Here is a 24,869-nt window from a genome sequence, read left to right on the forward strand (position 1 = left end):
TTCCTGGCATGATTATTTCTCCAGTACCCAGAGTTTGTGGGTCTGAGACAACGCAGTAATTTATCAATTAATAAGTCAATAGAACAGGCTTACCAGTTCTTTCAGTATGCCGCCAGCATCCAGCCAACAGATGACTACTGACTGCACTTGAACGCACTTGTAAACGCGTGTGCGCGCTATGTGCGCATTCTCAGCTTTAGTAGCTTCAGGTGAGGCAGGGAATCACCAGGCAGAGCTTTGTCAAACTCTGATCCGCTTCCAATATAAAGCAGCAGTAAGATTCCATGCTGACTGCACTTCAACACACATGTGTTGTTAATTCAATATTTCATTTAACTATGATTTAAATTGCATGCTGGGTGGAGTAACATTTGAAAATATGTGTGTCTTTAAGTGTAGGCATTCATCAGTTACGTTACTGTACTGTTGACCTCCAATATGATACTTTACCCTATTTCCACAGGTTGCAAGTGCACTTAAACTTCATGCCATATTTCCCCAAAAATATTTAAACATTTAAGCTTGTGGCAACTATTGGCTCACTCATTTTATATTTATATTAGGTCGGCTGAGAGTTTGGACTAACATCTCCTTCTTGCATCCAGGGTTAATGCTTTTTGAGAATATTAGTGAGAGGATGTCTGACACATGTGTTAGGCAGACCCACCTCCCTCCTTCTCATCATCCTTGTTGGTATTGGAAGTTAAATTTCAACGTGTTCCTACTGAGACAATGGCCCTCATTACGACCCTGGCGGAAATCGTGGCGCAAAATGCACCATGGAGCACGGCGGAAAGCTGCCGATAGCGCCATGGGGGTTGGCGGATTTACCGCCCCATTCCGACCTTGGCGGGGCGGTAAATCCCCATTCCCCATTTTACCCTTCCCCATTCCCATTTTTGCCCCATAGGGTATAATGGGAGTGGGGAAGGCGTTAATTACGCCACCGTAAAATACGGTGGCGTAATTAACAACAAGGTCCCGTAGCGCCATGGATTTCTCCGCCCGGAAAAACCAGGCGGAAAACGCTCCATGGCGCTACGGGAACTCGTAGTAGGGCGGACGGGTCCGCCGCGAATACCGCTGGCGTAAACCCACTCCGCCAGGGTCGTAATGAGGCCCAATGTAGTTAAAAGCACCCCACCCCCACCCATTCTTCCTCTCCACTTTGCTCTAGTGCAGGGAGAATGTTGATCTCGGAAATGGCAAGTGAATTCTCTCTGGGAGTTTACCCTTCTTCTCTTCCTTACCCACTTGCCAGGCCAATACATATTAATCCCTTTGTTGTGCAACAAAATGCATAGGGGAATGCACAATTCCACTATTTCTGTTTCCCTATAAAGATGATGGACATTACAAAGGAAAACAGTGCATTTCACTAAGCTACAGGGTGATTTCCAATTGGGAGACCCCAACTCTAGACTAGAGCCGAAATGTCCTTTTCAGACGGTTACCAGGTGCCTCTGCTAGACTAATGCAAGATTGGTGGGGGTCTTTCACTGACTAGGCCTGATTGGGGTTCCAGGGAAACTTGGAGCATTTCTAAATCTACAAGACCAGTGATGTCCTGCAGTCCTTACACCGCACATAGAAAGAAGCAAGGGAGTCTCGTGGATAGATCCCCTGCCTCCATTAATTTCAATGCCGGACATCAGCATATCTAGGTGGAGCACCTTTGCCATGACAACAGTTTACATAAATGTTTGAATAACTCTATTCTTGCCATCAACTGTTGACTTATCACACCTTGTGCATCATGGGACCTATGCACCGAATTTAACACCCATAAGTTCCAACACCTAGAAATAGTCTCTTGTAAATGCTTATTATACCCAACCTAGACAGATTGAACTTGCTAACTTGTCTTGATTCTTGTGTATTTATTGGAAGAATATATCATATTCACCGGATTCGATTTGCAACGAAGATAAAATATGGAATAAACGTATTCTGGGAATCAAAGAAACAATAAAGTCAGTGGACCTCATACGAGAATCCTGCTAAAAACGGAGTCATTACCGGCATGGAGGTAGTAGCGCATCCTGCTCCCTTGACGCCGCTAATAGTGGCTGATTACAAGTGCTCGAGCACGCGCGAACCCCCATGCCTGTAATGGCTGCACCTCCATGCCGCAAAATGCCCTCCAACCCCCGATAGCTCCATTACGGGACCCGCCGATACTGCCTCCGCCAAGGAGCAACCCCTTAATAACGACCTGGTAATAACATCATGCTAATACCGGGCTCGTAATACCGGACCCGGAAGTAACGTCATTGCGTCGGAGCGGGAAATGTGCCGACAGCCATCTTTAAAAACACAATCCATTGCAATATAATCAAACCAGCAGTGATATAGAGGAGAGAGCATGGCCATACCATCCACCATGTCCAAGGCCAACCGCAAGGCAACCCCCCTGCCTGTGCAAGAAGCACTTCTCCGATGAGGAGCTAAACATGCTGGCTGATTCCCTTGCAGTCCATGCAGATGAGGTTTTTGCAAGCAACCTCAAAAGGGAAGTTCAGCTAAGAAAGAATGAAATCTGGGAGGAGGTTGCGCGCAAGGTGTCAGCGGTTGGCACAATCCCCGGCACAAGACTGTAAAAAACGATGGAACGACCTAAGTCTCCGGGTCCGTAACATCCTGGCCTCTAATCGCAGGGAGGCCATGGCCACAGGCGGAGGTGCCCACTCACCAGGTAAACTGATGCGCTGGGAAGAGACCTGCAGCACGACCATACAAATGGAGTCCATAGAGGGCTTTGGCAAAATGGAGACGGGTGCCGTGACATCGGGAGATGGAGGTGAGTGACCCTGCAAACCCCCATAGGCCAAACCATGATGTAGTACAACTGATGTGAAAGTGAGCCAAGCCAATGCATGGCCCATCATACACACATATACAGATCCATGTCCAGATGGAAGCCCAAACCCTGGCACAGTGAAATGCATGTTGCGTGCCAATCACATTACCAACAGACACCCAACACACAAGGACCATTTGCATGTCATACATCACACAAGCCTCAATACTATGGCATGCCACCTGGTACGCATCAGTGCCGAATGGAGACGCCACGGCTTATGCCAATATGCTCCCCCCCCCTTGAAAGTACCCGGTGTGACACACCTATAAGAATGCAATGCATGAGAAATGAAATACTGTACAGCAGCAACTCATGCATCTTGCATGTAACACCATCACTGATGCCCTGCATCTCTTGTCCCCCACAGGCACTGATGCAGAAGGTGAAGGGCAGGACCCTGCCCCTAGGACATCAACATCCAGGGCCAGACCACAGGGCACTAGGTATTCCACCTCCGGTGCAGCACCTCGGCCCAGAGTACAACCCAGGCCAAGTGTACAGGCCATGCCGGCTGAGGAGGAGGTAACAGCAGCGGACGAGACTGCAATCACTGAGCTGGCAACAACTGCTGAAGGTGAGGCTGATGACACGCAGTCCGCTGCTACCAGTTCAGTGGCCCTGACCCACTCAGCGATGTGGATGTGCCAGCAGAACAGTACAAGGACATAGACGGCACAATCCATGTGGAATGTCCCAACACCCCAAGCCCCCCATCCACCCTCCAACACACCACTCAGGGCACACTGTCCAGCCCCATGCAGGAACCAGCGGTTCAACTGCACAGTCCGCATCTTACAAGCACTCCAGAGTCCAGCTCTGCAATGGCCCACCCAGCCGCAGCACCCTCTACCTCCACAGCCCCCACTGACATGGAGGCACGCCTGTCAAGGGTAGAGGCCTGCCAGGACTCGATGATCAAGCTGGTGCACCAGTGTGTGGCCGAGGGCGAGGAAACATGCTGTGAGATCCAGGAGGCGAATGCTGGAACCATTTCAGCCATCAATTTAAGTGCCATAATGATACGTGACAGTTTGGGTGCCGTCACACAGGTCCTAAACAGGATGCTCAAACACATGCAGCACCAACAACCTGCACCGGCATTGCAAAACCCATCCACATCCACCCCATCATTCACACCTGCAAGCTTCACTCCCTCGAGCCCTGTGCGGATGATGAGGCGCAGTGCAAGGCAGACAGAAATGCTGCCCCCCGACACAAAAAAGTCAGTAAATAGCTGGTCAAAACACATTGTGTGTAAGATGACAATGGGTGAGGGGGGAGGTGGTGTTGGTGGTTTTGAGGGGATTAAGGGGGTGTTTATTGGGGGTATGGGTTGTCGGGGGTATGGGTTGTTTGGGGGTATGGGTTGTTTGGGGGGTATGGGTTGTTTGGGGGTATGGGGTGTTTGGGTGTTTCTGGGGGAGTGGGGAGGGCGTGTGAGTGGTGGAGGGAGGAAGCACTATGTTGTTATTTTTCTTAATACACCCGTTGTGTTAAAAATCATTTCATGCCTGGACATTGTTCATTTTGTGTGTGTTCATTCTATTCATGACAGCGCACAGTGCCCAACTCCCCACACACCCTGTGTCCATGTCCACATAGTTCCAGTGCTCAGTATAGTACTGACACATGACCATCAATGTCCCTGTGGTTCAGAAGTAATCGTCAATCCGTGATTGGCATACAGCACGGCCATCTTGTGCATCACGTACTGCCAGGGGTGCTGCTTCTCCTCCATCATCATTCTCATCATCCTCACCCAGTGCATGCATGTCAATGTCAGGTCGCAGTGGTACGTTTCTCCGGATGCACATGTTGTGCAGCATGACACATACCATGGTGATCTTTGCCACCTTCTCAGGGCCATAAAGGAGTGCTCCACCAGACCTGATTAGGCAGCGGAACTGTTCCTTCAACAGGCCAAAGGCCTGCTCAATCACAACACGGGTACAGGTATGAACCCGATTGTACTCCTCTTCGCGCCTGTTATGCGGGTTCCATATAGGGTTAAGTAGCGCAGGCTTCAAGGGATAGCCTCCATCACCTGCATGGGAGCACAAAGAGGTATGTGTGAGTCAATCTGATCTGACACCTTTAGGATTAACGGCCATGGCTGCACTTATTTGGTGTTGACATGCACATATCCCTGGATGTATGCACACAGGTTCATTTGATGCATTGTGTACTGCACAATGGTCTAAATGTGTGGATTGCGTTGTACAGATGATGCAGGGTGTTCGCTTGCATGCTGATGCAATGTACTGTGGATGCGGAACAATGTATTGCCACCCATTATTGCAGTGTACGCTACTCTGTCCCTAATCATACTAGCGGCATTGGCACAGTTCTAATCATGTTTAGTAATGCATCACTTGTCATACCCATGGTGGCCTGCTTGTGCATTTGGCATGTTGCCATTGATGTGCGGCATTGGTCTTATGTATGGCATTGATGTGTCATGTTTAGGTTGGGATGTTCAGGACAACAGTGTTTAGCTCTGAGTGCATTGTCCACTCACCGCCCAATCCCACCCAGGTGGAGTATGCATCCTCCCAATCCCACCCAGATGGAGTATGCATCCCCCCCAATACCACCCAGGTGGAGTATGCACCCCCACCCAATCCCACCCAGGTGGAGTATGGATCCCCCCAATCCCACCCAGGTGGAGTATGCAACCCCCCACCTCACAACCCGCACTGCCATGGCCCAGTCAGGCAATTTACCGAGCAGCCAGGCACATTGTCCAGCATGTCGCTCCATGTAGCGGGGTAGCGTGAAGTTACGCAGCACCATGGCATCATGTGTAGATCCGGGATATCGGGCGCAGCAATGTGGATGATCTTGCTGGAGTTACATACCATCTGCACATTGATGGAGTGATATTGCTTGTGATTGCGGTACACCACCTCAATGGCATGAGAGGCACCAATTTGACATGGGTGCAGTCGAGGCACCGACGCAATTGGGCATGCCTGCCAGTGCATAGAAGCCTACTTTGGTGTCAGCGAGCTCCTGGCCAGTCTGTGGTAGGGAAATGTGGATGCTTGCATGCTTCAGGAGGGCATCAAGCACTTGGGTCAGCATGCGGGACAAGAGTGGTTGCGATATGCCATGCAGCTGCCCCACTGTGTGCTCATAGGTGCCTGTGGCCAGGAATTGGAGCACAGACACCACCTTTAGTAGAGGGGGGATGGCAGTGCAGATTTCGATCAGGCTGACAATGTCATCGTGTATCATGTCCACTATGGTGGTGATGGTGTCCCGGTCCAACCGGTACAGGGTGTGGATCTGCTCAGGGGTTAGCTTGAATGGACTGGTTCTGATGCGAGGGATTGGTGGCTGCCTACGTGGTACCATTGGCTGCACTGGTGGAACTTGCTGGGCCTGTCTCACCCTCCTTCTCCTCCTGCATCTCCTCTGTGCTTCCTGTTGTTCTAGTTGTAGTTGTTGTTGTTGTAGTTGTTGTTGCTGGTGTAGCAGTACAGGCACGCCCTCCCGCCCCATGATTGCAACAGCTAGTGGGATCATTTTGGTGTTGGAAGAGGTGTGGTGTGTGGGTGTACTCCTTTTGTACTGGGACAGGCTCCATTGACTCCACCTGTGGTGATTGTGTGCACCTGTGGCAGTTTCCTGCACTGCAGGTTGCTATTTACAGGTGGTCCGCAATGTCTGTATTGCCGCTGTTGTGCAGGCCCTAATTACCGCCTTTGGGATGCCGGTAAGTGCATGTCTGCGTAACTTGTGATGTCCTCCTGTTAGCGGCATCCCGGTGTTGGCGCCGGGAAGGGGCGCGTGTACACGCGCATTCCGGTAAGAAGGGGAACGGTATGGGTGGTGGCGGTATTGGCAGGTTGTTGGGTCGTAATGGCCCGGACCCGTTAACGATGCCAGTATCACCATTCCGCCTTACTTTTTTTCATTACCTTCATACTCGTAATGAGGCCCAGTCTCTTGTCAGAGCATTTCCCATTTGTTCTCAATGAATGATTTACACCCAATGGGTCATTTGTGGAAGTCACTGGTTATGGACAACAGAAACATAAGATCTGGCGGAAGAAAGTGTATCAAATTTGACCAAGGATAAATAGACTAAAATAGAGCATTTCAGCTAGGCCACAAATGATGTGCACTCCCTGGAAGTTCACCTCTAGTTCAGAGCCATGGAGCAGTGCATTGTGAATATTAAAACCTCAAAATCGACTGCAGAATGTTTTTTCCCACACATCATGGAAATACGCTTGGCTTCTGCATATATCCAGAATATTATTGGCAACTACTTAATTTGGGACTGCCTACACCTCAAATTTAATGTTGCCAAAAAGTTTGGGATTACTGGGTGCTGGCTTAAAGTTGACAGAGAACACAGACTTTGCTGGTTTTGTGGCGAACTAGTTCTAGAATCCGTTCGCCACCTGCTCTGTGATTTCCGTGCAATGACAAAACTTTGACATACATCAGAGCTTCGGGCTTTGACACGGACACCTGCCCAAACGAACTCTGGGCCATATTTATCTCTGGGAATCACGAGGGAATTATCATTTTCTTTGTGATATTGTGGAAAGAAATCTATGAAATCATTGTAGATATTGAAGCATGATATTCATTTTAAAAGAATTTAGTGATAATGAAATGCCAAATACTTGTACATGATGTTTTGATATATGTATTAAAAGTTATTAATTTAACTGTATAATACTAATAATACAAAAAAGAAGAATATTAAGACGAGCTCAAAAGCATGCTTTGTGTTTAAAAGTTTCTTTGTCTTATTGGGCAGCACTAGTTTATAAACAGCACCATCGACCCAATACCGACAACGCTCAAGGATTCTGGCAACAGCTTACATGTTTCAGCCTCTTTAGGGAAATCAGTGTGGTTTATTCTGACATCTCTGGGCTAGGAGCAATGAAGTATGTTTAGCAAAGATCATCAGTGTTATGGTGACTTTCTTCATGCTTTTTTAAACCCACAATAACGTTGATGGTGTTTGCTAAGTATACCCCTTTGCGCGGATACCAGCTGTGTTACTTCAGGGTAAAACAAACACAACCAAGAGTAGTCTGTGAATGTTGTAAACATCAATCTGGGTTGCTTTCCTTGGATATTTTCTGTGTTTTGAGACACTCATAGTCTTGGGCAATTAAGTAGCCCACACTTTCTCAGCTCCTGGTTCCATTGCTCTAGGACCTCTCATTCTACTAAGGATTTTTGGTTGGGAATACCTCTCCTTACTGATTACAGAATCCCATGTGCTCCTACACCTTAGGCCTAGGTAGCAACCAAAGGTAGACCTTTAAGATGTCAGACTAACACCCAGATACACCATCAGGAGTCTGACTACTTAGATGTAATTGCAGGCAGGCTCTTTGGCCCTGTACCTCCCCACTGTGAGCAACTTGGCTCTAGACCCCAACACCCTGTCTTTCTCTACCTCCTTAGTGAGCCAATATGGACTTGGCCCTAAGGGCCTGTCTCTTTTCCCCTCTCTACCTTCCTCTTTGCTAACCTCTTCACTCATTTTTGTTAAACCCCCCCAACATTCCGAAACATGCTCTTACCTCCACCCTTCTTTATTGCTGATTGTTGTGTAGCGTGCCTGTTCCTCTTTATCCAGCTCAACTGTGTCTTGGCTATCTATCCTCTTCACATGTTTCCTCCTTTTCAGTGTTCTTCTCCATCACACTCTTGGTGCGTTCTCTAGTCACTACCTCATTAAAATTGTACCTCCTCCTTCAAAGGTTCTCCTCTTCCACCCCTCTTTGTGTTATCTCCAACCTTCACTGTATTCCTTCCTCTTCTGTATCTCTTCCTACTGTTGCCTTATTCCTTCTGATGTTGCTCTTTTGACCACTCTTTTCAGCCTTCTTTCCAATTTCCCTTCTCCAGCCTCCTTTCTGCAGCCCATTTCCTCCAACCTCTTCTCTCCATACTCTCCTGCACTGCTACGCTACCACCTCCAATCACCTTACCTCTCCTGGAAAACCTCCTGGTTTATAAATGGGAGTTGCCCCATCCTTTGAACTTACCCCAACATACCTTTAGTTGGCTTTATACAATTGTTGTCCTCCTTTCACAGGGATTGGTTTGATGACAACAGTTTAGTTCTCCCTCCCCACTGGCCCCGCCTCCTCTGGTGGTGAACTGTGGACTCCGCCTTTGAATAGGCTGGCTTCCACATTGCCTCACCCCTCTGGGGATGTGAGGTGCAAGGCCACAATAATTGAGGGGCTTATTCCTTTGTGATTCTCACAGGTATTTTTGATGCACAAATACTGCTGGGTCAATGGGCCTTTCTGCCAGTGAAACTTTTTGCAAAAATTATTTTTTTGTCTGGCCTGCCAAACTTATTCTAGTTTCTGCAAAATTGGCATGTCTTTTCTCAATCCAGGGACTGGCATTTGTCGATTGTACCAGTGTTCTAGGGTCATAATGCCTGCATCTTTCTTCTTTGTGTAGTCTTCTGATATCATATAGTTTGGCACGATTTGGGCACACTGACACTGTAAGGTTGCTGGAGGCTCTGACGCTCAACACATGCTATTGTTCTCCCTCAAAGGAGAAGGGAACCTCTGAGCTCCTTGCAACAGCCCCCTGCCAGCTCTCTGGTGTGATGGAACAGGAGAGTGGATCCTCTCCCACCACCCTTGGCCCAACATTGTGGAGCAAGAAGTGGCACGCAGTCACCACAGCTATTCACCATTTACCCCAAGAGCAATGCAGGGGACTTCGTCACACCCAGTATCCCTGACTGGTGTGGTTTCATTCACACTGGTTGCAACAGGTTAGAGCGGGTGGGTGGACATTGAGGGATCTTATGTGTACTGTCTTAAGGAGTCACATTGGGCAGTGGGGGCATCCCCTCCCGCCCACCTGCTGTTCCCCTACAGCCTCCAACATGGGACTTCCTCAAAGGGGCACAACTGATTTCCATCTTTGATCTTGTACCTGTTCCTTGGCGGTAGTTATTCAAAGTTTGGAGTTTTTGTTTTAATGTAGTCTTTACTCTACTTGTATGGCAACGAGTTACCCATGCATTTGTGCCTTACATGTTATTACCGATCGCTCACTTAGTTTCATTTATCTTTTTCCCAGGTTGAAATACATTAAAATCATTTTTAGGTTCTGGGGAATGTTGACCAGAGCCATGTGCTTAAAAAAATATATTAATTGCAATTGCAATTAGGCATGTGGCATATAGTATATAATGCACAAATATGTCCACTCGTAACCCTCATTCAATCCATATTGAACAATATTTCTAGTTAATGTATATCCAATATGTCTCTTAATTCTAGCACAGTGACTCCAATACTTTACCACTCTTTCAAGATCAAAGATTTTTATGCTTTTGCTACTGTGTTTTTCCTGCAGATGAGAATTTAGCAGAATTCGTTCTAACATTGAAACCATGTTCAATAATCCTTGTTTGATTGAAAAATAGGGGTTCATGTTGGATAATGTGCTTTTTAAACCAATCTCAAAGGCTTGCCTCATCCTAAAGCCAGATGTTTTCCTATCTGTGTTGTGGAGTCCTATTCAGGATTGTCACACTCATGAGTGGGCAATAATGTAGCAGTATATTTCATTATTTGGCTAAGTGCCCGCCTGATTTGCCAGCATAAATAAATGCCATGTCTGCATCTTGTGAATGCAGTCGGGTGCACCACTTCAATGGTTGTGCAGATGAAAGAACCTTATATTTTGAAGAATATCTTCTAATTTGTAGTTTTACATTGTTTAGACAAGGTTGTTTTCCACATTCAGTTGTTTATTTTGTTAAATCTTCTTTTGGTAATCATTTGTTTCACATTTTTATTTTGTGTGAAGGCCTGTAGCGCATTTTTTGGATGACCTATTTTAGTCTTTAATTGTCAGAGAAATTGGTTTGGATGTTCCTAGCAATGTTCCACAGGACGTCTAATTTAGAATGGTAGGGCAGCACCAGAGAGGACACAGTAATTGCTTGCATTCCGCTTATATTCCTGTAGTTTGTGATGCTCTGTGGATCTGTTCATCCACAATCCTGCAATTGTGGTCACGATTTATGATTTACCGCCTAAGGAGATTAGATCCATGATCCTAAACAGATTTAAAGAAACATATCCGGTGGAGATTCTGATGACGACGGATGGATGCATTGCTTGTCTATTTTGAATAGGAGCTTTCACTTTGTATGTAACTGGGGCAGACAAACGCTACATAGCGTATTGATATCTATTTTGTTTGTCCCTATTGCTAATGGCATCATCTGAAAAGTAAACTGCTTTCGAGGATTATGCACCTTTAACGTTGGTTGTTGCATGAAATTCAATGAAGGTGAAGTTACTTGGGCAAGGGTGTTGTCCAGGTTGTTCTACTTTTTTTTACTCAAAATTCAGGGTTACACACAAATCTCTAAATCACTCCAACTTGTCCAAAATAGTGGCAAGGTTGCTGCTAGGACTCAAAAGAGCAGACCACATCACACGCCAGACTAAAATCTCTACACTGGATCTCGATAGAAGCCACATTCAAGTTGCTGTGCACAGTGCACTGGGCCATCAGGCTCGTAGGTCCAAAATATATGGCCAAATATATCTACCAATAACCTCTGAAAGGACCCTCCTGCCTGAATGGCTGGGGCATATTTACGTGGCACCACCAAATAGAGCTTGCACCAGAAACAAAAGGTGAAATATAAAAAAAAATCAGGAATTACTTCCCAGAAAAACGGAGGCTTCTTAAAACAAACCCAAACTTCAGTAGGACCTCAAAACCCATCCCTCTCAAAAAAGCCTTCAGAAATTCCCCTAAACCTGGCTTGTATTGTCTACCAGGCACTCCACCTATAACCGTATGGTCCTATGTACACAGGCACAACCGCTACGATGGCAACTCTTCATCATTAGCCTTCCTAACAACTGATACTTCATCAATATTTACTGCTACATTCTGCAATGGACTCTTAGAAATATCACTCATGCATACCATGAATGATGCATCCTCTTCCTGCATATCCTTCTTCCCCTCACTTCCCTTTCTTCGCCTCACTTCCCTTTCCCACCTCTCCAAACCCCTCCCACCATAGCACTTTGAAGCAGCTCCATGCTGCATGAAGCGCTGTAAAAATCACCAATGAATAAAATCTGAATGTTGTCACCAATGTACAAGATACACATTAGAGGTGTCCTACAGTAAATGCCATAGTGATTCAATATTTCCGAAGCTACTGCAGTAATCTTTGCTAATAGGTCGTTGTAGGCCAGTGTAAATTGTATTATTTTGTTTACTGTATCTGTGGGTGCCTCTTGCTACCGCAGGAATTCGCTGTGTGCTGCACACCATCCAAATGGTGGATGCAGATTCTATAGGAATCCAAATTCAATGGTTCCTTCTCGATGGACTCCAATGGCCTGCATTTGATCCTGAATATAACTGGGTGTTTTCATTACCCAGTATGTTAGAATGTTCTCAGCCCATCCAACATACTTTCAGTCAATGTGGCATTGCATTCAATAATGGGGTGTCCTGGTTGTCCCTGCATTTTGGGGATCTTATAAAAGATGCCTAGTTTTGCATCATTGGAATCAAATTCAGAAATACTATTTTCTTGCATCAGGGCGTTGGTTGATGATTCCCCTTCCATTCTTGTGTGTAATTGCTGGCTGTATCCTCCTGTAGTTTGATGTAGCATTGTTCATCTGAGTTGCTAGTGTTCTTCTTTGTATTTAAACATTTGTGTTAATTGTCACCATTTCTCCACCCTTGCCATCTCGTTTGATGGTTATGGAGTGATTATTGTTCAAAGAATATATGGTCCTCCTTTCAAGCAGAGAAGTTAAATAGCTATTCCTACAGACTATCACGCTCTTTATGAAGCTTTACAAGTTCCAGTCAGGTTTCAAGTTAAAACTTAATGATGGAGTCCATTTTGTTTCATTTTTGATTGTTACATTGCCCTTAGTTGGTGTTTATTGACTGCTGAGTATTCAACAGGCTACTTGAAGCCAAAGATTAAGTAGGGGATATTTAATTAGAAACCATGGAAAATAAGGAATTCGGTTAAGCTCGGCTACAAGGGATATTGATTCACCCGTAGCTTGTTCAGGTGTTCTTTGGAATGTGGTCTCTGTCCTTACCACTACCCCCCCACTGAACAAATCCTCCCTCTTGATGGCAACATAGTGACTCATGGTCCATGGGGTTCTTGTAGAGTAGTTCTTGTCTTTTGCTGATTTTAGCAGGATGTCTAGAATTGGTCGTCTGAACTTCTATAAGTACTCGGCGAGGTGGGTGTGGCGTCTCCCAGCAAATCATGAGGCTCAGAATGGGGGATTGGTTTGTAGGTTTTTTCTCAAGTTGGGAAATGGCAAACACGCCAATTCTCAACTTGAGAAAAACAATATTAGTACTCTGATACAATGTGCTGGAGTACTATTTATTTCAAAATATTTTTATTAGCATTTCTTAGTTGGCATTACATCCTCTTTATGAGGTTGAAACATGTTCTATTATTTCTTATACATAATAAACAAAACTCTAACATACCACTAACATACATTGTCTTCCTTTTGTAGCGAATATGGCGTCTGGATTACTTAGGGTCGGATTGGTGGCCCGTCCCAATCTCTGCTTGTGGGTTGAGGGTAAGGTTAGCATTCATTCCCAATGTGCCACACCTCTCTCCTCTCTTCTTTACGAACCACGTGTCTCTTGGGGCTGTGTGCCAGTCCACCTACTCGTTAGTTCATGGGGGCATATCATCCGACGGCAGGAACATGTCTCTGATCACGGCCTTCCATGCCTCGAATTTAGCGTTAGCGTCCCCTGGCCCTCTGGTGGTCCCGGTGCCCCACGCTTCCGTCTCTGCGGTCGTCCACCGCTCCATCTCCCTTTTCCATCTTGTATATTGCGGGCCTTTCTTTGACTTCCACGACATTGCTATTTCCCTCTTTGCCAAGATGCATGCTATGTCCATCACCCTCACAATGTGTTTTAACTTGCTGATCCTGGGGTACGTGCCTAGCAGACACTCCTTCATTGTCTAGTCGTATCTGCTTACTCCGCCCTTCTCGCATGCCTGTTTGATGTTGGCCCAAAGAGTGCCCACCTTTGCACATCCCCAAAACATATGTATTAGATCTGCGTTTTCACTGGCGCACCATGGGCATTGCGCTTCCGGTTGCCGCTTAAAGCTAGCTACTCTTTTCGGGGTCATGTACGTTCTGTATAAGACATTTGTTTGGATGAGTCTGAATCTGGTGTTTCTGGACACTGCTTTCGGAAACTTCAGTGCTCTTTCCCATTCATTGTCTGAAATCTCTTCACCAAGGTCAGTTTCCCATTTAGCTTTTAGAGTAGCGCCCCTGGGGTTGGGCCTATCATTCATCTGCGCATAGATTCTTGACACTGGCCTCCACCCATCGCTTAGATTGTACATTTCTGTTACAAGAGGGGTCGCTGTTGGCTCCTCTGGCCAGTTGCTCCATCTCGCTTTAGCCTCGTGCTTAAGCTTCTGATACCATAAAAACTGTCCCATGGGTATTCCCTCTGTCTCGTGCAGTGATTCCAGCCCTCTGAACTCCCCATCCTCAAACATGTCTCCCCAGGCGTAGATACCCAGTCTTTCCCACTGCCTGATCGTGTTAGTGTCGGCTGGTGTTTTTCTTAAGCCTGCCATTATTGGGATTTCTGGGGAATAAGGATTCTTTAAGTGCGTGATGGCTTTAACTCTTTCCCATATCAGTCTGCCCAATCCAGCCAATGGGGGTGCTCTGTCGGGACGGTCTGGGGGCACCCATATTATCTCCTTAAGGTACAGAGGTTTGATTAGATCTCCCAGGAGGCCTGTTTCGTTGGTAACTTCGTCTGATAACCATTTGGTGACATGGCTAAGTTGGGCCGCCAGATAGTATCTTTCGAAGTCCGGGAGCTGTATGCCCCCTACATCATGCGGGAGGGTCAGAATATTCAGTGCCAGTCTGTGGCGTGCCTTACCCCATATGAAATCCCTAATCTGGGCATCTAACTTTCGAAAAAAGGGTGGTCTAATGTAGTGGCAAATAGTCTGGAAGAAGTATAAATATCGGGGGAGTATAATCATCTTTACTATTGATGCTCTTCCCATCATTGAGAGTGGTAGCTTAGACCAAAATTTCATAGATTTGTGAAGCCCCTGAGTTACCCTCAGCGTATTTTGCTCGTGTGTAAGCTCAGGTGTATGCCTGATCCAGACCCCCAGATATTTAAACGTGTCCGGTTGCCATCTTATCCCAACTTGGTGTAGGTTGTCTGTTCCTAGCTCCCTTAGGCCCGCCAGCGGAAACATGAAGGACTTCTGTTTACTAAAATGTATCCCCGAATAACGCGCAAAATTATCTAACACTTCCAAGATTGTTGGGGCGTTGTTTTTTGGGTCCCTTAGGTAGATCAGGACGTCATCCGCATATAGCGAGATAACATGATGTCTCCTGCCCACCCTTATCCCAGCGTCCCAGAATTGACTCCTAATGTAGATCGCAATTGGCTCCAGCCCCAAGATATAGAGCATGGGCGACAGGGGGCATCCCTGCCTTGTGCCTCTTTGTATGTTCCAGGCTCCCGAGACCCATTTGCCCGTCTTCACCCTGGCCGTGGGTCCATTATACAATATCTTGACCCAGCGTACAAATCGTTCCCCGAATCCGAACTCCTTTAGCACCTCTATCAGCCACTCCCAGTATATGGAGTCGAATGCCTTTATGGCGTCTAACGACATTACCGCCATATGATCCTGGTCTCCCTCTGTGTGTGCTATAATGTGCTGTAATCTACGCAGATTGGCCGTCGTATTGCGGTCGGGCACAAAGCCATTCTGGTCCTCGTGAACTAGGCTTCCTACCACTTTTGACAGTTTTTTGGCCAGTATGGTGGTCAGTATCTTACAGTCGTAGTTTAGCATTGCTATTGGTCTGTAAGAGTCGCATTCCTCGGCCGGTTTATGTGGTTTGGGTATCGGGACTATTAGTGTCTCTGTCATGGATTTGGGTAAGGTTCCTGTTTCATAAGCCTCCTGGTATACCTCATATAACAGTGGGGCCAGTGTTGTCTCATATGCCTTGTAAAACTCGGGGGGGAGCCCGTCCGTTCCTGGGGTCTTGCATGTGGCCAGGGATCTAATGGCGTCTGTAATGTCTTCGGGCGTGAGGGGCTCTTCTAACAAGTCTCGTTGTTGCTCACTTAATTTGGGGAGTCCTATCTCTTCCAGGGTGTTTTGTATGTCTATCAGCGGGACTTGGGTGTCGTGTGCGTATAGTGTGGTGTAGAAGTCAGCAAATGTGGTGTTTATGGAGTGCTGGGTTGTCTTAGTGTCACCGTTCATGTCTTTTATGGCGGTCACTGGGTGTCTGGGGTGCTCTCGTTTACATAACCAGGACAGCAACCTGCCTGGTTTGTCACCATGCATGTGTGCTCTGGTGGTGCGTGTTGCGTAGTCGAATTTCGCTAACCGTCCCCATGCCTGGTGACAGACTATCCGTGCCTCTTGCAAATGTTCCTCTTCCTCTCTAGTCCCTGAATTATTAACTTCCCCTTGCCTTATTTCTTCCTCCCTATCTTCCAGTTCCCTCATCAGCATTCTCCTGATTCCCACTGTCCCGGCTATGACTTCTCCCCTCGCTACCACCTTCAGGGCCTCCCAGACCGTGCTCCAGTGCTCGACGCTGCCGCTGTTAGTGGTGACATAATCTGCCAGCTTTTCTCCCAGTTCCTCCCTAAACATCAGATCCGTCAGTGTGTCCGTGGGCATACGCCACAGCGGGACAGGGGGTCTTGGGCCTTTCAATGCCCAGTTCATTAACAGGGGGGAATGATCTGAGATCGATCTACCCATATATTGTATTGATTCAACCTGGGCTTGGTGTGTTTTATCTATAAACATATAATCGATTCTTGTGTGGAGGTTGTGTGGGGAGGAGTAGTATGAGTATTCTCTGTCTGCGGGGTGGTGTACCCTCCAGACATCCACCAGGTCCAGTTGTTCCAGCAGGCTGTTCAGTGCCCGGGAGGTCCTATCCACTCGTTTCTGTGGGGGTTCAGATCTGTCTAAGCTCGGGTCCCTCACACAGTTAAGATCCCCGCCCCATATGTAAAGGCCATCCCTGTGTCCCGCCAGTTTCAGCTGTAGTGTTTCAAGATAGGGCGGAATACTGTGATTCGGAAAGTAGGTGTTGACTAAGCAGATCTCCACTTGCTCTAGCACGCCCCACATTATCAGATACCTCCCATCCGTGTCTATTTCACATCCTATCAACCGAAAGGGTACCTCAGGGTTTATCCAAGTGTACACTCCCCTAGCGAATTTGGAATAAGGGGCCCCTTGCCCTTGTCCACCCCAATACTCCTGCAGTCTGGACTGGTTCTCCTTTGTGAGGTGTGTCTCTTGGAGCATTGCAATATCTACTTTCTTCCTGCGAAGGTAGGACCTGATCCTGTTCCGGCGTAGGTATGACCCCAACCCTCTCACGTTCCAGGTTAGTACTCTAAGTTGTGTTGCCATTCGTAGGGTGTCTACCCCCCAGGCTCTTATTCTTTCTCGCCCTCTCACCTTTTTTCTTGCATCCTCCGTCTGTCGGCCACCTTTCCCTACTCCTCGTTCTGTATGAAGACTGTGGTATCAAACTGGAACTGCTGCGGCAACATCCACAGCGTAAACAGGTGCGCCCAGCAACTACACAACCGGCGTTGTGCTCGGGCGCCTCCACGCTCTCTAGCCCCTTCAGGGGCATCCAGCGTGGGCTTGGGTATGCCAGCAACAGGCTGGCATCCATCTTTCCTAGTGTTGGGGTGATGTGTGCGGTGCAGTGGTTGAGCTCTGATCGGCCGTCCGTTAAGAGCACCTGTGGTTCACCCCCAGTATTCCATGGGACTTTCACTGGTGGCTTAGTTGTCGTCGTCGCTTCCGTGCCTTTGTGTTCGTCCGTCAGCTTCCATCCTTTCGGGAATCTTTGTCTTGGCCATCCGCTAAGTTATTGTGCTCTAGCCACATGTTCGCCGCCTCAGGGGTTTCCAGGAATATGGCTCGCCCCTTATGGATTATCTTCAGGCGGGATGGGTAAAGCAGCATGTATTTTATGTTAAGCTGCCGCAGCCTCGCTTTGATCGGAACGAAGGAGTTTCTGGCCCTTTGCACCTTTTGTGTGTAATCAGGATATATGGCTATCTTAGAGTCTCCTCTCTCTATCAGCCCGCCTTCCCTCGAATGCCTGAGTATGATCTCTCTGTCCTGAAAGTTGAGGATTTTTGCTATCATCGGCCTGGGGTGTGAGCCGGGAGGCGGTTTCTTCTGTAGGGCCCGGTGTGCTCTTTCCACTGCGAATCCCTGTGACAGGTTGCCTGGGCCTATCTCCTGCTGCAGTAGGGACTCTACGTATCTTGTCGGATTCATTCCTTCGGTTCCTTCGGGGATGCCGAGCAGTCTAACGTTACTTCTCCTGGCCCTCCCTTCAGCTTCCTCAGCTCTAGTCTCCAGCATTGCCACCTTCTTCTCCAGTTCCCCTACCTTGGTCTTTAGTTCAGTCGTGGCCTCCGCGGCTTCTGCCACTCCGGTTTCTGTCACCGCCACCCTCTCCGCAAGGTTCCGTGCATCTTGCCTCATAAGCTGCATGTCCACTTTTATTTCGTCTATTTTCGTTTCTATGGAGGTTCTTAGAGCAGCTATGGCCTCAAGCACTTGCCCATCTCTATTGTCCATTCTTGGTTCTCCCTGCACCTCGATTTCCGGCGGGTTTCTTTGTGCTGTGGCTGCCGTTTTCTGTGCCACAAACGCGTCCATGGTCGTCATTTTCACCTTTCCTTTGTCTTTAGTAGTTGGCATGTTTGTATGGCGCTTGTGGTTCCGATCCGTGTGTCCAACTTCGCCCTGCGTCCTCACTCGCCGGGCTTCTTCTCGGTTTTCTCTATGCGTTGGCTTCTTCCGCTTTACAGCTCTCGCTGGAGTCTCAGTGATTGATCTTGGGTCGTCCAGTGCCCCTTCATTCCGGACTTATCCCCCACCAGCTCCTCCTGCTCTGCTTATCTGCCGGTTATCGGCCACCTGATTCTACGGCCGGTGTTTCCCGCGCTGCTCTGGGCACTGGATCCGTCGGCTTCCCGATAGCCCCGTGGTTCGGAGCTGCAGTGCCCCACGGTGTGTTTGCGACAGACTGCTGCCGGCCCTGCCGCTAGCCCTGCTCCCCTGTGTTAGCTCTCCAGAGCCCCGGGTGGTGTAGTGGGTAGTTTCCTGCGCAGTCCGGTCAGTGGTCCCCGAGCCGTCTCTGCGCACTCTGGGTGCCGTTTTCTCCACCCCGTTCTCTCACCTGGGTGCCCGTTCCCCGCTGGGGCCACCGGTCTCACCTTGTCTTCTGCTGGCAGTGCTCACAGAGTCCCGGGGTTTCACTGTCCTCTTTCGTGGTTCCTGGGAGGGTCTCTGGCTGCGCTGTACTTCTCAGCGCCGGATTTCTGCTCCCTTGGTCTCGGGGTCCGCCGTCTGCGTGGCTCTACCCATGGGTGTCCGTCTGCGGCGTCCGGTCCGATCTCCTTTCCCTCGCCGCGTTATGTCCTTCCGCTGCGGGTCCATGGGCGCAGTTCCGCTCCCAGAGGTTTCGCCGCGTCGGTCTCCTTCGCTGCGGCTGCCTCGGTGCCGGCTCACCTCTGCGGTCCCCGCTCGGATTTGTCAGCTGGGTTCTTCGCCGACTCCGCTGGGCTCCGTCGCCGTGGAGCTCGATCCGTGAGAGTCTTCTGTAAGCCGGGGGGCCCTTTTCCGTCGCTGGTGTAGTCAGTTCTGGGGCCGGTTTGGTTTCCGCGCCCTTCCCCCTTCTCTCTTCTAGCTCCGGTCCGTCGCCGCCATCTTGGGCTGCTCAGGGGGGGACTCGTCTCACACTCCTCACTGCTTCCCTCGACGTCCGATTTTTGTCGATTCCGCCACGGTTCTGGTGCGGATCGCTTTGTCGTCCTAGTGGATTACTTCTGCTTTCTATTGGTTGTATCTGTGCTTCGCTGGAGGATCAGTACGTAGGATCATGGCCGGAGCTCAGTGCCCTGCTTCCTCACTCCATGCGCGCCAGACCACGCCCCCGTGCTGGAGTACTATAGCAATATAACCCGAGCAAAATTCTAGACAAAATAGCTACCAAGCAGCTGCAGGACCATGTAGAAACCTATGCATCCCTATACCACCAACAGTCCGGTTTTAGAGCGTCGCACAGCACGGAAACGGCCATTGTGGACCTCCAGTACCATATGCTAGGCCTCATGGACAAGGGTAAAATCGGGATTCTGATGCTTCTGGATCTTATTGCGGCATCTGATCTGGTCGATCATGATTTACTGGTCAAAGCCTTGCGAAATATTGTGGGCTGCTCGGATATGGCACAGAAGTGGCTGGTCTCGTTTCTCACAAATCGCCAAGTCAGAATTCACTGGGGAGACAATTTTTCAGATCCCACTCTAATACTCTTTGGCGTGCCGCAGGGCGCTAGTCTTTCACCCATGCTCTTTAATTTGTATATGCGTGCACTGTGTGATATCTTGATGGAATGCTGAGTTTTTTTCACCAACTACGCAGATGACACGCAGCTAATAATAGAGCTAGAAGGATCACATAGGGCAGACAGCGATAAAATAGGACTAATATACAGTAAAATCGATGACTGGATGCAAGACAACTGGATGTGCCTCAACAATTCTAAGACAGAACTCATGTTGTTTGGATCCAGCCGCCTTCTAGACAAATTGGGGGGAGAGTACACATAATTTCAGATCAAGGCGGCCATCATAACAGTATCTAACCAGGTCAAAACCCAGGGTATGATGAACTCTTCTGTTAACTCAGAAGCTCAGGCCAACTTCTTGTGAAAGAACAAGCCTGCTATGTGTGGCTTATGAGGACTATTAGACCCTTTCTGAGTGATAACAATATGGCCACTATTGCCAGGGCTGTGGTGTCATCCAGGCTAGATTACGGCAATGCCCTTCTTATAGATGCTCGTGCCAAAGATCTGCACACCTGTCAAGTCATTCAAAATGATGCTGTAAGGCTAGTAAAGCACCTTACGAGAAGAGACCATATTAATACGGCTAGAAAATTGTTACACTGGCTTGGAGTCGAAGATAGGATCAAGTTTAAATCCCTTACTCTTGTGCACATATTCCTCTTCGGGAAAGCACCTAATTATCTGAAGAAGAGTATTGCACCCTACACACAGAAGAGACAGCTGCGTTCAGCAGGAAAAAACGTGCTTGCAGTACCCAAACATAACCTCAAATCAGCCATGTGCAGATCCTTTGTAGTGCAGGCAGCTCAGCTGTTGAACTCCCTTCCATTGATTTTGAGACTACAGGAGAACCACTTACAATTTCGAAAACTTCTGCAGGCTCATCTCTTTAAGTAATCCCATTCTCTAGATTCTAAGCTTCTCTAGCCTGCGGGCTACCGGCGCTATAGAAGTCTACATTACATTACATCAACAGTCGGGTAATGCCCAGGGCTAACGTTCAAGACCTCGCTTCACTCTGGCTTCTAAATTATGCCCCAGGGCCTTACCTGACAAGTAGTGCCACTCCTGCTCGGATTATATTGCTTAAGTGTACCTGGCACCACAACATTGGGTACCCTGGATCATCTGTATTGGGAGTGAGACTCTTTAGTAAATGTTGGACCCTGGGTTTTCAGGATTAACTTATCTTGTTTTCAGGCTTCCATGTCGTAGTTTCTCTGGCTGCCACTGTTCCTGTGGCAAACCACCTTGTTCCCCCCTTACCTGCTTCTCCCCTTCTTGTTTCTGGTCCAAATGTGCTTCCTATCTTCCTCTTTCACCCACTGTCTTCCCTCAACAACACTCTACCTTGCTCTAACTTCCTTCTCTGGTCTTCTCTCACAGTCTCTCTCTCTTTGTCGCACTCTTTATTCTAAGTCCTTTGCCCCACTCTTTGTTCTCCTTCCTTCTGCCCCACACTTCATTCTCCTTCCTTGTGCCCCATTGTTCGTTCTCCCTCCTTCTGCCCCCTCTTCGTTCTCCCTCCTTCCGCCCCACTCTACGATTTCCCTCTTTCTGCCCCACACTCCATTCTCCCTCCTTCAGCCCCACCCTTCGTTCTCCCTCCATCCACCCCAGTCTTTGTTCTCCCTCCTTCAACCCCAGTATTCGTTCTCCCTTTTATATCTCCCACCTCCACTCCTGACTTTCCTATTGATCACTCCCACCGCTGGTCCAAGCTCTCCTTTTGATCACTCCCACCTTTTCCCCTAGCTCTCCTTTTCGATCTGTCCGACCTCTGCCCTTGGCTCTCTTTTTGACCTCTGCCTCCTCTGCCCTTGGCTCTCCTTTTGATCTCAGTCCTCCTTTCTCTTTTTGCCACCTCTGTCATTCCTTCACTCTCCCCATCTCTGCTTTCCTCACTCTATTCTGCGCTGCACCACCATGCATTGATCCCCTTCTTGCCTTATGTGCTATTGACTCCGGTATCCAGCCTTTTACTGAATATTTTTCACTGTAGTATTTTTTACCACAATTATTTTACCTAATGGTTGCCTCAAATATGTGGTTGGGGTGTTTGTGTGCGGGAATATGGTATAATGTGTTTGGGGACTGGGTGGGCAGGGTGGAGTGAGGGCCCCCCTCGCATGTTTACAAAAAACAAAATCGGTAAACATACTGAGGGGGATGAGGGGGTCGTTAGGATCTGACATGCCTCTGTGGGCCTACATGCAGCTACTGCATGCTGAACTGAAATACAGATCCACAGTTTCAAGTTTTCTGCCCGATGAGTTTACCTGCACATCATTCTTAATGTTTTTTGTTTTTCAGTGCTTCCCAGAATGCCACAGGAAAGAGAGCGTTTGTTCTGACCCGTTCCACTTTTGTTGGAAGTGGTAAATGGAGTGGTCACTGGCTCGGCGACAACTTCTCCCTTTGGAAAGATTTGCGCATGTCAATAATTGGCATGATGGAGTTCAATCTCTTCGGCATACCCTATGTAAGTCTGGACCAATCAAATCAGAACATAGTGTACAAGATTGCGAGGAAATGATGGAGGCCTGCTAAAGGCTTTTAAAGTTTACATTTGTATGCATTAAGGAACATCTGACCGGAGAATGTGAAATGTTAGTTTGTTTATTGAACTAAGGAGGGGCCCAGGCACCAGCAATTCCACTGTGGCCCCTATTTGGCACCACGGGTAGAACCACTGAAGCAGGGGTGTTGCTAGGTCTGGCGCTTAGATAATGTCAGGACTGGCGGGACTCGGGGCTAGTTAGGATTTTGGTTGTAGCAACTGAGCTTCTATCCGGGGCTGCAACCAAAAGACCTGGGGCTATAGCCCTCTCATTCCCCCGTCCCCCCTAGCAACGCCTCTGCACTCAAGCGAGTGAATGAGTGCATCTACACCTGTGCTAAGGGTATATTACTAGGTGCACTTACACTGGGATGAAGGTACGTCGTAGTGTTTGCCAAGTCTTTGAATGAAATTGGAGTTTGGTCTCAAGCTTGCATGCATGATCCAAAGTGATTCTGCTGGGATTGGGAGATGCAAGGGGGGGGGGGTTCTCTTGTATTATCCAGCCCGAGGTGGGTGCCAGAGATTTAGCAACACAGTGATCCAATATTCATCCCAATCGCACTTCATCTGCAACTTCCCAGTCACCTCCTATAGCACTTTAAAGTCTGGTTGTATTGCACATGTATGTTCCACAGTCTAATTTGTTGGCTTAAGAGCCCGTACAGAAAACGATTTAAAAGAGGGGCGCAGGTCCATTAAGAAAACATGTGAGGGTTTGTTTCGGCAGCAGCAGGTCTTTCATCCTTTCCTGGGTTTGAAGTGAATGGGGTCACAGATTAGTCACTGGGACGTGGTTTCATAATTGTCTAAAACATCAAACACTTTACCACTTTTGTTACATTGCCGAATTTGGGGACGCAGAGGGGTTGGTCTGCACAGTACAGCGGTTAGTGTGGCTTGTTCATTTTCAATGTATAAATGAGGAGCTGTGGGTCCACTTCATGGGAGCCTCTGAGAGCTGATGCAGGTAATTCTGATGTCAACACGTTATTGGATGGAAAGCAGGTGGAGAGCAGACAAGGCAAGTGAGATGTCCCTTGTGACCAATTTGCAATATGAGATAGGTCCAAGCATTTAAGACTTCATTGAAGATGACAGGTTTTGATGCCCAGGTCGAGGCTGCTCCCATAGCCCAAAGAAGAGGACTTGATGGCCTTTACGACTAACCCAGTGGCTGGGAAGACACGGCATTGAACGCTATGAGGAGAGCCTTTAGCTGGAAGCAGCAGTTGGTTCCATTGCCTGTTAGTGAAAGGTCACAGTTGGTTACAAAGCCCAGATACATTGCCTATTTGTAGGGGCTAAGCCTGGTGCTATTGAAGAAGCCCAGAAGCATTTGCTTTCGTGGTGGGGCACTCACCAGTAAGTAGAACCTAATTCTTGGAGGCGGTCCACCTGTAGGCATTTAGTGCGCATTTATGTATGTCTTTCTTGGAGGCAGGTTTTACTGTTCATGGAGAGGATGCATTGAGTGTGATTAGACTGATAAAGTAATAAGCCAGAGGAGAGCATTTCTAGACCACGCGAAGCCCTTCAGAGCACCGCGCTGAATGTCACAGGTGATGGGCAATACTGGGGATTACGGACTGGGGGAGGATAGAAATGTGCAACCTGTGACCGAGGTTTGGGGTAGGAAGTTAAGGGCAGTGCCTTCAATGCATGTCGGAGCATGATCCAAAGGGTTCTGATGATTGTCAAAGGATTTGAGAGGTTGGTAGGATGTGGGTCTCTTGTTAGATGTTCATTTTCATCGTAGACCATCAAAAACCATTTTCCTGCCTATCTGAAGTACATATATACCCTAAAATGTGCTCTAATGTTGCTCTTGGGCTGTGTGTGTGTTTATAAACATCTTAAATTGGGTCGGGCAGTACATTATGTGTCCCCTCCACTTCCCTCCCAAAGTCCTGGGTACCTGTGTTTAACTTTTATAAATGGCATTCTGCGAGTACAG

General features: G+C 48.0%; 1 protein-coding gene across 1 annotated transcript in view; it reads left to right on the forward strand.

The window, feature by feature from the left end:
- Positions 1-24,869, forward strand: part of LOC138513998 (lysosomal alpha-glucosidase-like) — a 1,078,298-nt gene that overhangs the window by 582,480 nt on the left and 470,949 nt on the right. The window contains exon 14 of the mRNA XM_069629222.1: positions 22,666-22,834. Coding sequence (XP_069485323.1) covers positions 22,666-22,834 — 169 coding nt within the window. The remainder of the gene's footprint in view (positions 1-22,665; positions 22,835-24,869) is intronic.

The sequence above is a fragment of the Ambystoma mexicanum genome, chromosome 12 (assembly GCF_040938575.1).
Source record: "Ambystoma mexicanum isolate Mex_15411 chromosome 12, UKY_AmexF1_1, whole genome shotgun sequence".
Classification (NCBI taxonomy): domain Eukaryota; kingdom Metazoa; phylum Chordata; class Amphibia; order Caudata; family Ambystomatidae; genus Ambystoma; species Ambystoma mexicanum.